General features: G+C 34.7%; 1 protein-coding gene across 1 annotated transcript in view; it reads left to right on the top strand.

Moving 5' to 3' along the window:
* The window catches only part of OPHN1 (oligophrenin 1), a gene marked incomplete at its 5' end in the record, with an annotated part of 228,896 nt that overhangs the window by 13,306 nt on the left and 200,544 nt on the right, over positions 1-15,046 (top strand). Inside the window, one exon of the mRNA XM_080795513.1 lies at positions 12,249-12,310. Within this exon, the coding sequence (XP_080651639.1) occupies positions 12,249-12,310 (62 nt within the window). The remainder of the gene's footprint in view (positions 1-12,248; positions 12,311-15,046) is intronic.

Genomic DNA, 15,046 nt, shown 5'->3' on the forward strand with positions numbered 1-15,046 from the left:
TGATCTCGGGGTCCTGGGGTCGAGCCCCGCATCTGCCTCAGCATCCCTGCTGAGCGGAGAGCCTGCTTCCCCCTCTCTCTCTGCCTGACTCTCTGCCTACTTGTGATCTCTCTCTGTCAAGTAAATGAATAAAATCTTTAAAAAAAAAAGTGCCATCAGAAGCATGTACATAGAAGTACATGGTACATCCCTTTTCCATGGGGTTCTGAGAAAATTCTTCTATGTTAACAGTAAAGTACTCTGGCTTGTAGCCCATTGCAAGTGTTTTCTTGGGTGCATCAGTTTAAAATATATATAAAAAATTATAGATAAGGAAACGATTTAAATGACTGTGGCTTACTACTAATCATTTTCAAAAGTGAAAGATCTGATGAGAGTTCATTACAAGAAAAATAATACAACTAACAAAGACATGTGGTTGTCTCTGTGACATTCAAAACAACATAAAAGTCAATCTAAGGAAAGATTTTAGACAAAATATGTATAAACATAATGATTTCTATTTTTCAAGGAGTGGATATTAAATGTAATTTATAAAAATGGATGAATACAATCTTTACAAAGGAAAAAAATCTCCAGCTATATTGTAATAATGCTGACATAACAATCATATAGTTAGAATATATCAAGAATACATCAAGAATGTCAAGTAAAGAAAATTAATAATCTGGAATAGGTCCTAAATATCTATCTATTGATAAGGTAGCATAGATAAATGATGTGTGTCTCCAGTTGAAACCACTAACATGACAATGCTAATTTCATATTATAGAAGTAATGTTACAATCAAGTTGACATTAACAAATAAGTTAAAACTGATAACACTATAGCATTGTCTAATATTAGGCAAGGCAGCACCAGGACTCTGATAAATAGAAACAAATCACAGACAAGGAGAGCACTGATAATTCTCTAGGAACTTTCTGTACAGCATACAATAGGTGAAACACGTATATTGAAACACTTAGTGAATACAAATTTAAACTAGGGAAGGCTAAGCATTTTTTTTTTTTCTGTTTTGACAGTGCTTCCTATGCAACACAGGTGATAAAACTAAAAGCACAAAAGCTGTGCACTGGAGAGTTAAGGATGTGGTGTATTCAGATTATTGCCATTAGGGAGAAACTTAATTAATGAGGAACATTTCAAAGAAAGGAAACATGGGGTATTATAGGGGTGAGTAGACAAGGGAGCCATCTATGAGTCTTATGGGAGTCACAAAGAGAGATGAAGGTGGGTCTTATATTTGAAGGTAGGATGGTCCTTAGCAGGTTAGCTGTTTTACAGAATACAGAAGGGTGAGGAATGTCTTGACAGTTGTTGCTTTCTTGGAGCCCAGGGCTAATAAAGTTTAGCATTTATCTGAAGTTTGACATTTAACTTCTCTATGTTAAGACAGAATACAAATAGCTATCATTTGATGACTGGCTATTAGGTAAAATGCTTTGCCTGTGTTATCTAATTTTCAGAACATTTCTAAGAGACAGGCTAATGGAGATTAAAAAAAATTGCCCAGCATAATATAGCTAATACTTAGCTTGAGTGGGATTTAAAGTCAGTTCTTGATTCTAAAGTTTATAGATACATGTTTTCCACTCAACGAATTACAATTATTTTGATGTGTTTCCTTCCACTCCTTTTCTTTGGTCTAAGCATAATTTTCTATATATAGTTATGATCATATTTTATGTACACTTTTTATTTATAATTTTTGTATTCTTTTTTCATATTATGTTTCACCTTAAGCATTTTGTCATGTTTATAAAATGTGTACTGCTCCTTTTTAATGGCTATAGTAATAGTCCATGAAGTAGATGTACTTAATCATTCTGCAATCATTGGACATTTTATTTGTTTACAGTTGTTCATTATCATTAATAATGTTGAATGTCTTTGGGCATCAATGTTTCTTCCTCTGTATAGGGTTAGTTTTTAGGTGTGGTTTCCTAGAAATGAATTTACTGGCTAGAAGAGTATGGTTTTAAGCCTTTTGATCCATACTGTCAGCCTTCATTGGAAAGTTACAATCTTTTTGGATGACACGGTATAATAGTGTAAGGAAGTATTGACCTTGCTAAACCTCAGTTTTCTCATTAATAAAATGGTAATAATGAATAAGACATGAGAAGCATCTAGCATATTGTCTTTCCTTTCCTCTCCCTTAACTTTTTGCTCTTTCTCCCTTGAAATTTTCTAGGGATAGTTATTTTTTTCTGGACTATCATTTTAATACTCTGGGGCCAGTAGGCATTATTAAAGAGTATTTGTTGGAGGAGGTCATCGAGAATATGTGACCTCTTCACCCATGAGCTGGATCCTGGCAATTGGAGGCTTATGTCCCCTACCCCTGTCCAAATTGCCTTCTCTGCTCCCCAAGGCTGCCACAAGGATATAGCCTTAAGAGTGATGTGGTGGTAAGACCATCTAGATAGTATATGTGATTGAACCAAGTTAAGCCTTCTATAAATACTTTTAAGATCTGGTAAGTGGGTGCAGGTATCTACTCATCTTATTGTCAGCCAAGACAAACATTGCATGTATGTTTCCTTTGCCTAATTAAACTATCACCTACTAATCTTTCTTCAGTCTCTCCCCAATCCCTGCTTATGAGGACCAATTTCAGATACTCCTGGGAGGCTCCCGAGGAGTTTGCAAACCAACAGTATTTCAGTCAATTTCTTAAGCTATGTCTTGTGGTGAGGAGGGCAGGGGATATTGTTGACAGCGGTGGTGGTAACACTGGTGGTTATGCAGGTCTGTTTTCTTCTTTTTCTAGCCATTTCTTTCTTTTTTTTTCATTTTGTTATTGAAGTATATTTGGCATAAATATTATATTGGTTTCATGTTTATAACATAGTGATTCAACAACTCTATATGTTATGCCCTGCTCACCTCAACTATAATGACTGCCATAAAACACTATTACAGTATCATTGACTGTATTTCCTATGCTGTATCTTTATTCCCATGCCTTATTCCTCCTCACCCATTGTGTCCTTACTCTCACCCCTATCCCCTCAGGCAATAGTTTGTCCTCTTTAATTATGGGTCTGATTCTGCTTTTTTGCTTATTAATTTGTTTTTTTTAGATTGCACATTTAAGTGAAATCATATGGTATTTGTCTTTGTCTTAGTTCATTTAGCATAATATCCTCTAGATGGTCCTCTAGATCCATCCATGTTGTTGCAAATAGCAAGAGCTCATTCTTTTTTATAGCTGAGTAATATTCCTGTGTGTGTGTGTGTGTGTGTGTGTGTGTGTGTGTTTCACATTTTCTTTATCCATCCACCTAACAGTGGACACTTGGGGTGCTTCCATACCTTGGCTATTGTAAATAATATTGCAATAAACATTGGATTGCATGTATCTTTTCAAATTAGTGTTTTTGCTTTCTTTTGGTAAATACCCAGTAGGGAAATTACTGGAATTTCTATTTTTAATTTATTGAAGAACCTCCATCTAGCTCCCATAGTGGCTGAACCAATTTACATTCCCACCAACAATGCATCAGGGTTCCTTTTTCTCCACATCCTTTCCAACACTTGTTGTTTCTTGTCTTCTTGATTTTAGCCATTCTGACAGGCGTGAAGTGACATCTCATTGTGGTTTGATTTGTATTTCCCTGATGATTAGTGATGTTGAGCATCTATTCATGTTTGTTTTGGCCATCTGTATGTCTTCTTTGGAAAAATATCTCTTCAGGTCATCTGCCCATTTTTAAATCAGATTATTAGTTTTTATGGTGTTGAGTTGTGAGTTCTTCATAGCTTTTGGATATTAACCCCTTATTGCATATATCATTTGCAAATATCTTTTCCCATTCAGTAGTTGTTTTTTTGTTTGTTGATGGCTTCCTTTGCTATACAAAAGCTTTTTATTTTGGATTAGTTCCAATAGTTTATTTTTGCTTTTGTTTCCCTTGCCTTGGGAGATGTATCTAGAAAAACGTTGCTATGGCTGATGTCAGAGAAATTGCTGCTTGTGTTTTCTTCTAGGATTTTTATGGTTTCAGGTCTCATATTTAGGTCTTTCATCCATTTGCTTGTTGATACTGAGTTGTGCAGATTCTTTATATATGTTGGATATAAACCCGTTATCAAATATATCATTTGCAAATATCTTTTCCCATTCAGTAGGTTGCCTTTTGTTGTGTTGATGGTTGTCTTTGCTGTGCAGAAGCTTTTTATTTTGTTGTATTCCCAATAGGTTACTTTTTACTTTTGTTTCCCTTGCCTGAGGATGGATGGATATATATATTATGTTGCTTAAATTGGTGTTTAAGGGTTAATGCTTATGTGGGTTTTTTTGTATCTTTCCATTCCATTTTATTGTTTCTTAACATCTTAATTTTATTTTTTTCAGTGTTCCAAGATTCATTGTTTATGCACCACACCCAGTGCTCCATGCAATACGTGCCCTCCTTAATACCCACCACCAGGCTCACCCATCTCCCACCCCCCTCCCTTATGTGTTTTTTTAAGGTATTTTTACTGTTTCAGTTTTCACATTTAGGTCTTGAATTCATTTTGAGTTTATTTTTGTGTATGGTGTAATAAAGTTTCTTTTGTATATAACTGTCCAGTTTTCTTTACATTATTGAAAAGGCTACATTTCCCCATTGTATATTATTGCTTCCTTCCTTGTAGATTAGTTGACCATATGATTATGGGTTTACTTCTGGCCTGTCTATCCTGTTCCACTGGTCTATGTTTTATTTTTGTGTCCATACTCTATTGTTCTGGGTACTATAGCTTTGTAATATATCTTGAATTCTGGGAGTGTGATACCTCCAGCTTTGTCCTTGTTTCTCAAGATTTCTTTGTCTATTTGTAGTCTTTTATGGTTCCATATGAATTTTAGGATTGTTTTAGTTCTGTAAAAAATATTATTGGTATTTTGATAGGGGTTACATTGAATCTGTAGATTGTTTTGGGTAGACTAGGCATTTTATTAGTATTAATTTTTCCAGTGAACAAGAATGGTGTATCCTTTCCTTTGTGTCATCTTCAATTTCTCTGATCAATGTCTTACAGTTTTCAGGGTATGGGTCTTTCACCTCCTTGGTTTATTTTTTCCTAAGTATGTTATTCTTTTTGGTGCAATTGTAAATGAAATTGTTTTCTTAATTTCTCTTTCTGCTACTTTGTTATATGTATTGAAGAATACAACTGATTTCTGTATATTAATTTAACTAATTTCTTTATCCTGCAACTTTACTGAAATAATTTATTAGTTCTAATGCAGGGGGAAGATGGAAATGGTGAGTGATGCTAATGAGCTTGTAATTTCTTTTAGGGTTGATAAAAATGATCTGAAATTATATAATGATGGTAGTTGCACAACTTTGAGTATATACTAAAAACCACTGAGTTGGATACTTTAAAATGGTACATTTTATGGTATGTAAGTAATGTCTCAAAAAATGTTACAGTTTAGCTAAAGCTAAATATTGTCAAATTTTTCATTTTTTTCCTCATGAATGATGAACCCTCACTAATTTTAAAAATCTACCTGCTGGTAGTAGTAGCTTCCCCCATCTCTTTTTTGATAATCTCTTCAGATGGTATTTGGTAACCTAATCTTCAGTTTTCGCTACCTGGAGAGTTGTGGGCAGTCAAACAGTGGAAGGACCTTAGATCTTGCAGCAAGACAGGTCAGAATTTGATAGGTAAGATTGTCATTTACATCTTGCATGACCTTGAACAAGTTGCTTAGCTTTGGTGAGCCTTCACAGTCTCATGTTCAATTTAAGGATAATTACATGTCCCTAATAAAGTTATTGTGAGCTGTCAACCAAAGGGCTTTATCTATTTATGTTTCAGGAAATTAACCTTTTCCTTTAAATGTTCCAATATGACATGCCTTGCATTTCTTTTAGAGGCACACTGATCTTGCCTGGAAAAATGCTAGAATAAGAAAAAATAAATCTCGGGGCACCTGGGTGGCTCAGTGGGTTAAAGCCTCTGCCTTCAGCTCGGGTCATGATCTCAGGGTCCTGGGATCGAGCCCCGCATCGGGCTCTCTGCTCAGCAGGGAGCCTGCTTCCCCCTCTCTCTCTGCCTGCCTCTCTGCCTACTTGTGATCTCGGTCTGTCAAATAAATAAATAAAAAATCTTTAAAAAAAAAAAGAAAAAAAGAAAAAATAAATCTCCCTGACTCCTTCTGTAGTGTTAACCTTAGAAATAAAACAGTTACTTTATCAGCAAAAATGGATTTATTTGGGAATAAGAGAGGATTACAATTCAGGACAAGTAAGTTATGGCAAAACCATAGACAAGTTCAGTAAACAAAGAAAAGAAACATTATTTTATGGGAAGGAGAAAGTTAAGAGGGGTTATAAAAGTCCATTGGAAAAAAAGCAAGAGTTTAGGGTAATGACTTTCTCCTTGGCTGAGTTGCAGGGGTAGTTGATATCTGTAGGAGATGCAATGTACATTTTTCCTGTTGAGGCCTGTAATTGATTATTCTTTCCTTCTGGGGAATCTTCCCTTAGGGGCTGTAACTGATGATTGGTCCCTTAATTGACATTGAGTGGTATGCTTCCCCCTTCCAGACCTTCCTTCTAAGGCATCCTGAGTTCAGTTTAGTTAGGTTTCCCTTTATTAATTTTCACAGTAGCATACAGTATTTGGGGACAGAGGTCAGAGAACATTTCCCTTTTCTTCCTATTTACTCTTCCTGGTTAGATTATTCTTTTTTCTCTGTGTTGAGTTGAGCTTTTAATTTGCAATGTTTACAAAGGTGACCTCCCTGGGTATGTGGAGCAGCTTGATTCTTAGAAGAAAAGAATGTCATTGGTGTCCTGTATTGACTTAGAACTTAGTTTCTTTGGTACTAGGAGTTCTGGAATAGTTGTCCAGTTCTCTTGGGAGGGGAAATCTCTTTTTGATTAAAAATATTGATATGAGTATATTTATTTTCTAAGCTTTCAGTATGTTTTCTTTAATTCAGATACCATTTGAGAATATACTTCCTGTTTCTGGTGAGAACTTGTGAACTTTAAAATAATAGTTACCAGAATTTGAAGGGACACTAAAGACTATTTAACTCATCTTTCTTTTTATATGTGAAGACCATGAAGTCCAAGAAGAAGTTACTTGCCCACTCACCTTGCCAGTAGGTGGGAGAACTGGCAGTAGAAGAGTAGAGAGTTGGGAGTGGGGAGAAGGGATTAGGTTTATTGCCTACTGTGTGTTGGCACTTTGGATTTACCTTCTGATTTAGTTTTTACAATAACACTCTCAGATACATATATTATGCCTCTTTGACAATTGAAGCAACGGAAACTCAGTTAAGTTACTTATCAAAAGTTGTACAGCAAGAAGATGATAAAATGTGGCTGCAAGTCTAGTTCTCTCTCTAAGTCATGCTTTTTTTTTATTTCACTAAGCTGTCCCCTAAACTAGAATCCTCTATATCTATCACCCTAATAATAGATGTTTCTATCATTTCACATGCCCTTACTATCTATAATCCCACAAAAACTCTTCAGGAACCCGAGGAAAAACGAAATTAGAATGCAGGGTGTTGGAATTTATCTTAATATTAGGGAAAGAGATTTAAATAAAGACATCCTGAAAGCAAGGAATGGCCTGCCTTAGGAGAAAGTGAGCCCTGTCATTTAGGTGACTGACAGTACTGGGCAAACTAGGGCTTGGGGATTTCCTAGAATAAGGGGCTTTCAGTTTAATAACTGTGATGGTCCTTGGCATAATAAGACAAGTTGGTCATCACTACTCTCACTGGAAGTGTGTTAGCATAGACTGGATAGTTCCTCAAGGTTTGAAGCATTGCATGAAGAGTTGGATAAGATCATCTGAGTTCATTCTGTTACTATAGAACAAGATATTTACCTTGTTGTTTTTGTTTTTGGAGCTAATGTCCAAATTCTCATAAAATTAGGTCAGAAGTCTGGTAGTTAAATATAATAATAACAACAACACAAAAAAGAAACAAAAGAGTACCTGGGTCTTACTGCTCTCTGTACAACACAACATAGTTTTATTATTGTTATTTTGTCCTGTTCATTCATTTTTGTGTTATTTCAATATAAGAATATGCTCTTGGGTAATTAAGCTTTATTTTCTGACTCAGCTTCTGAGTGTTCACCACTGCAATTGTATTGTATCAGTCAAGCTATATGATATTTAGCAAGTGAATCTGGGTTTAAATGGTCTCAATGGGGGGGCAGTGGCAATGGTATCTAAGCTGTCCAGATGATTCTAATATTTAGCCAGTGTCAAGTATCACTACCTTAAATCAAAGAAGGAACAGAACTAACATTTATTGAATCACTATCATGTGTTTTGGGACCTGTACTTGATGTTATCTTGTTTCATCATCAAATAACCCTGTGAGATAGGAATTACTATTTCTAGGCAAGTAAAGTTGGTCTCAGAGAATTTGAGTAACTTGTCAAAGATCATAGCTAGTATGTTGAATGTGCTTTTTAATCAGCCATAGTGCTTCTAAAAACAAGAAAAAACACTCAACCTTTATAAAATCTGTTGACAACTCATTATTCAATTATATCTCCAAAATGTCTCTGATGTAACAATTACTAATAGCCTCATTTTACAGATGGAGAAGTTGAGGCATGGAAGGGTTAAATTGAGAAATTTTTCTAGGTTGTTAAGTAGCAGAGCAGAGATCCAAACTCAGGTCTCAAGATTTTAGCTCTGCTTTTTTTTTTTTTTAAATACAGCAAACCCATTGCCCCTCACCTAATCATTTTGCTTGTCTATGAAAGGAGTGAAATCCTAGCTACTCCTAAGGATGTCTGTGGTGATGATGTCTGTGAAGATTAAATTAAATACTAGCTATGAAAGAACTCATGGAAAACTACAGGCCAATATTCCTGATGAATACAGACGTAAAAATTCTCACCAAAACATTAGAAGGCAGAATTCAGAAGCACATTGGAAGGAGCATATTCCAGGATCAAGTAGGATTTATCCCTGGGGTGCAAAGATGGTTCAAGAAATGCAGATCAATAAATTTTATATATTACATTAATAGAATGAAAGGTAAAAATCAATGATCATTTCAATTGATGCAGAAAAACCATTTGACAACTCTCAAAAACAAAAGGCCAGGATCAGAATTCACAGGTGAATTCTACCTAATATTTAAAGAAGACCTAAAGCCTGTTTTTCTCAAACTATTCCAAAAAATGCAAGAGGAAGGAAAACTTTATTCTGTGAGGCCAGTATCACCCTGATACCAAAACCAGATAAAGATACCACAAAAAAGAGAACTATAGGCCAATATCTCTCATGAATATAGATGCAAAAATCCTTAACAAAATATTAGCAAACCAAATCAAACAATATATTAAAAAATCATACACCATGATTAAATGGGATTTATTTGTGGGATTCAAGGTGGTTCAATATTTGTAAAACAATCAGTGTGATACATCACATCAATAAGAGAAAGGATATCATTTCTATATCATTTCAGTAGATATAGAAAAAGCATTTGACAGAGTACAATACCCATTCATGATAAAATCCCTTTACAAGACAGGTGTAGAGGGAACATACCTCAACATAATAAAGGCCTTATATGAAAACTATACAACCAATATCATACCCGGTGAAAAACTGAGAACTTTCCCCTTAAGGTCAGGAAGAAGACAAGGATGATCACTCACCACTTTTATTCAATGTGGTATTGAAGTCTTAGCCACGGCAATTAGACAATCTAAAGAAATAAATGCATCCAAATTGGTAAGGAAGAAGTAAAAATGTCACTACTTTCAGATGACATGATATTCTATATAGAAGACACTAAAGACTCCACCAAAAAACTACTAAAACTGATAAATGAATTCAGTAAAGCTGCAGAATGCAAAATAAATGTACAGAAATTTGTTGCATTCCTGTACATTAATAATGAAACAGCAGAAAGAGAAATGAGGGAATCGATCCCATTCAGAGTTGCACCATTAACAATACAATATCAAAGAATAAACTTAACCAAGGAGGTGAAAGACCTATACTATGAAAACTATAAAACACTGATGAAAGAAATTGAAGACAATGTAAATAAATGGAAGACCATTTCATGTTGATGGGTTTGAAGAACAAATATTGTTAAAATGTCTATACTACACAAAGCAATCTACAGACTTAATGCAATCCTTATCAAAATACCAAAAGCATTTTTCACAGAACTAGAACAAACAATCTTAAAATTTGTATGGAATCACAAAAAGCAATCTTGAAAAAGAAAAACAAAACTGGAGATATTGAAATTTCAGATTTCAATTTATATTACAAAGCTATAGTAATCAAAACAGTATGATATTGGCACAAAAATAGAAACATAGGTCAATGGAACAGAACAGAAAACCCAGAAATTAACCCATTATTATATGGTCAGTTAATCTTTGACAAAAGAGGAAAGAATGTCCAATAAAAAAAAGACTGTCTTCAACAAAATTGTGTTTGGGAAAACTGGACAGCAACATGCAAAAGAATGAAAATGGACTACTTTCTTTCACCATACACAAAAAACAAACTCAAATTGGATTAAAGACCTAAATGTAAGACCTGAAACCATAAAAACCATTAAAGAGAGCACAGACAGCAATGTTTCTGACATCAGCTGTAGCAACATTTTTCTAGATATGTGCCCTGAGGCAAGGTAAATAAAAGCAAAAATAAACTATTAGGACTACACTAAAATAAGTTTCTGCACAAAGAAGGAAATAACCAACAAAACTAAAAGGCAACCCACCAAATGTGAGAGGATATTTGTAAATGGGATATCCAATAAATGGTTAATATCCAAAATATTTAAAGAACTACTACAACTCAATGCCCAAAGAACAAATAATCCAATAAAAAGTGGGCAGAAGACATGAACATTTTTCCAAAGAAGACATAAATATGGCCAACAAACACATGAAAAGTTGCTCAACATTACTCATTATCATGAAAATGCAAATCAAAACTAAAATGAAATATCACTTCACTCCTGTCAGAATGGCTAAAATAAAAAATACAAGAAAAAAGTGTTTATGAAGGTATGGAGAAAGAGGAAACCTTTTGCACTATTGGTGGGAATGCAGATTGGTACAACTGCTGTAGAAAACAATATGGGGGTTCCCCCCCAAATTAAAAAGAGAACTACCCTACAATCCAGTAATTGTGCTACTGGATATCTACCCCTAAAATATGAAAACATTAATTCAAAGGGTTATATGCACCTCTATGTTTATAGCAGCATTATTTTCCATAGCCCAATTGTGGAAGCAGCCCAAGTGTCCATTGATAGATGAATGGGTAAAGAAGATATGGTATGTGTGTGTATTAATATTTTATCTGTATATCTATGTATCTTAGATATATATAATGGGATAAGACAATCTGGTGCTGGGAAAGCTAGATATTCACACGTGAAAGAATGATAGTAGATCCTAATCTTACACTGTTCATAAAAGTTAACTTGAAATGGATTAGACTTAAATGTAAGACCTGAAACCATAAAATTCCTAGAAGAAAACATGGGGAAAAATCTTCTTGATAGGGTCTTGACAGTTTTTTCGATATAACACCAAAGGAAAAGCAACAACATAAAAAAAAAAAATTAACAAGAGGGACTACATCAAACTAAAATTCTTGTGCACAGCCAAAGAAAAAATCAACAAAATGAAAAGGAAACCTAAGGAATGGGAGAAAATATTTGCAAATCATGTATCTGGTAAGGGGTTAATAGCCAACTCTGACAAACTCAATATAAACAACTCTGACAACTCAATAGCAAAACAAACAAATAAAAAAAAAACAAATAAAAATGGGCAAAATATTTGAATTGATATTTTTCCAAAGAAGATATTAAAATAGCCAAGAGGTACATGAAACTTGATTAACATCACTAAACATAAGGGAAATGCAATTAAAACCACAATGTCCCTCAGTTAGAATGGCTTTCATCAAAAAGAGAAGAGATGACAAATGCTGGTGAGGATGTGGAGAAAAAGGAACATTTGTACATTGTTGGTAGAAATGCAAATTGGTGCAGCTACTGTGGAAAATAGAATGGAGGTCCCTCAAAAAATAAAAAATAGAAGGAAGGAAGGATAAAGAAAAGAAAAGAAACATTCAACAGGCATTGAACACATTCTCCTATTGGCCTTAGGTTTGATGCCTTTCCCTAGTGTCCACCTTATAGCACTGATCTCTGCCCACTTCCCTACCAAGTACTCTGATTAATTTGGTTTATTTTTATTCTGTCCTAGCTGAATCCTTCAAGGAATTTGCCGAATTGCTCAACGAAGTAGAAAATGAGAGGATGATGATGGTAGGTCTCTAACACTGGATCTTGAACTGATGTCTTGGCTGATATTGGAGATTTTTCTGTCCTCATTCATTGGATTAATAGTCTGTTGTTTCAGTTTCTGTCTCATGGCTGTTTAGAACAATAAAGATATTTAGGAAATAGATCTGATTATTCTGTTTCAAGATTTACCCTGGGAGTTTAGCATTAGGTAGAGAGAAATTAATGTGGAAATTCCATTCCTGTTCATATCAGGGAGAAGGGGTTTGTAGGACATTAAAGCAAGCTATTGAACATGTAGAAAGAAATTGTGGCCCTTAATTCTTTAAATTATTCATTTATTTATCTGTTTCTCTGCTTATAGAAAGCTTTATTTATATTTGACATATAATTGTTTTATTTAAATCTGTGTGAAGACTTTTCCTTATATTTAAAGTCTATTTCTTAAAATAATAGACTTATTTTTTAGAGCACTTTTAGTTTTACAAAAACACTGAGTGGAAAGTATAGAGAGATTTCACATAATCCCTTTCTTCTGTTTTGATTACTGTAGCTTTGTAGTAAGACTTAATGTTATGTATGGACTTCAGAATCAGTTTGTCAGTACCCACAAAATAAATTGCTGGGATTTTTATCAGGATTATATTGAATCTATAGAACAAGTTGGGATAAGCTGACATCCTAAGAATATTGTCATCATATTTATGAACATGGGTTATCTCTCCATTTATTTAACCATTCTTTGACTTCTTTCATCAGTTTTGTAGTTTCCTTGCATAGATCTTGTACATATTTTGTTGGATATATTCCTAAGTATTTCATTTTTTGTGAATTCTATTTTATCAGCTTAAAAAATAATCTTTTTGTGTGGTCCCTAGACAAGCAGCACCAGTGTCACCTGGGAAATTGTTAGAAATGCAGGTCTTTGGCCCCACCCCAGACCTGTTTGGACTAAAATGTAGAAGTTAACCTAAGTTGGTCAATATTTATTTTTATTAGGGTTGTGAGGGTAATGATGGAACTTTGTAGAGGGCGATGAGATGTCTATCTTCCCTTTCTTAATAGGATGACTTCCTGTGGGCAGTTCAGTTTTGTTAAGCCTATTTATTCAATAGCCAGAGTTCTTTCATCTGTCATTACTCATCCTTTTCAACAGTGTGATACTGGCTTCCAAGAATACTGCTATCATATCAACTAGGCTCCTAGAGAAGTGGGATTAAAGGCAGGACTTGAAGGTAGGGGAAGTAGAGACTTGGGTGCTACAATGGCAGTGCCACTAATTGTTAATTTCAAATAAATTATGGTATTTCATTGTCTCTCTTTTTCCATATGTATAATGAGGAAAATAATCCCCACCTCCCAAGGTTGTTATAAGAACTCCAAATGATATAATGAATATGAAAGTGTTCTATGAATAGCAAAAAACACTTATTCAGTGAGTGTTGTTTGTAGTTTACTTTTGTTACTCCCAAGATTTTGCTTATGGAAATTTGACTTGGGAGTTTTCTGAGATTAAGAGACTTGCTTCTAAGGATATTAATGAGAGACCAATATGGGTAGTTTCTCTGGAGTCTGGTAGATGGTCTCCGTAGCTAATGTATACTCTACTAAATGTTTTCTTCTGCCTGAAGAGTTTGTGGACTACTGCCAATGTTGATCTCAAAGGCATTCAACTACATTTCATTTATATACCACTAGAAATCTTAACTGTACTTCTCTTCAGCTCTCGTTTCTTGATCTCTTTTATTTATCCAATTACAAAGCTCTAAAATATTAAAGTAGGACTCATCTTTTAAGACATTGTTTTTCTCACCCTTCTTGCTGGCTCTTTTCCACAGGATTGACTCATTTTCTTCTGTCTTTCATTATATCGTGCCTTTTTGTCCCCACAACTCTTCAATCATGTATTGAGTGTTGGCTCTCCATTTCCCATTTAATTCTAGGAATGCTGTAAAGGTTAGGCTCAATGAGGGCCTTTCACAACATGCCAGGAATTCATTGTGGTAAAAAGACTCCTTATCCCAACATGGATAATCTGGGAGGTGTTAAACAGCTTTTTATCCTTTCTATAAGAAGAGACCAAAAGAAGCTTTAGAACAGGAAGGAAGTTCACAGCTCTAGCCTGTAATAATTGCAAATGTCTAGTCATTCTTGTAAATGAACTTAAATTGTGGAAGCAATTATGGAGGAAAGGATTGAGGGGGAGCATTCCAACTGTGATATTCTTAAATAGTACCCTAGGGATATTTTATCACCTCAGAAGCTGGCCTTGGAAATTCTGGATAACAGACTTCCTGTATGATTAACTTTTGGCTTGCCTTTCTGACTCTGAAGGGAATCCTATTAGCAATGTGCAAGTTCTGTCTTTGAGGACTGCAGAGAATGACCTAAAGAGAACCATATTGTTTCAAGCAGTATATCCTCAAAGACTTCTTTTGGTAATTAGTTAACCATCAAAGATTCGTGAATAATCCTAACCTGCTGGATTGAGTACCATCTCTAATCTGCTAAATGCCTATCTAGCGTTAACTGGGATTCATGCAATAGGAACCTGATTAGCTAAACTTACTAATATGTTTAGAGTGTTGCTTATCATGCTGGGGGTTCTACCCTGAGATAGCAGGTAGGAGCTTTTCTGCTAGAGAGCTTATGGAATGGATTCAGTGATCAGAAAGGGGAATAAATATCATGTTTAATTAAAAGTGCTTTTTTGAATAGTTGCTAGACTTCTAAGGGATTTAAGGATAAAATAAAATGAAA

Source organism: Martes martes (assembly GCF_963455335.1).
Source record: "Martes martes genome assembly, chromosome: X".
NCBI lineage: Eukaryota > Metazoa > Chordata > Mammalia > Carnivora > Mustelidae > Martes > Martes martes.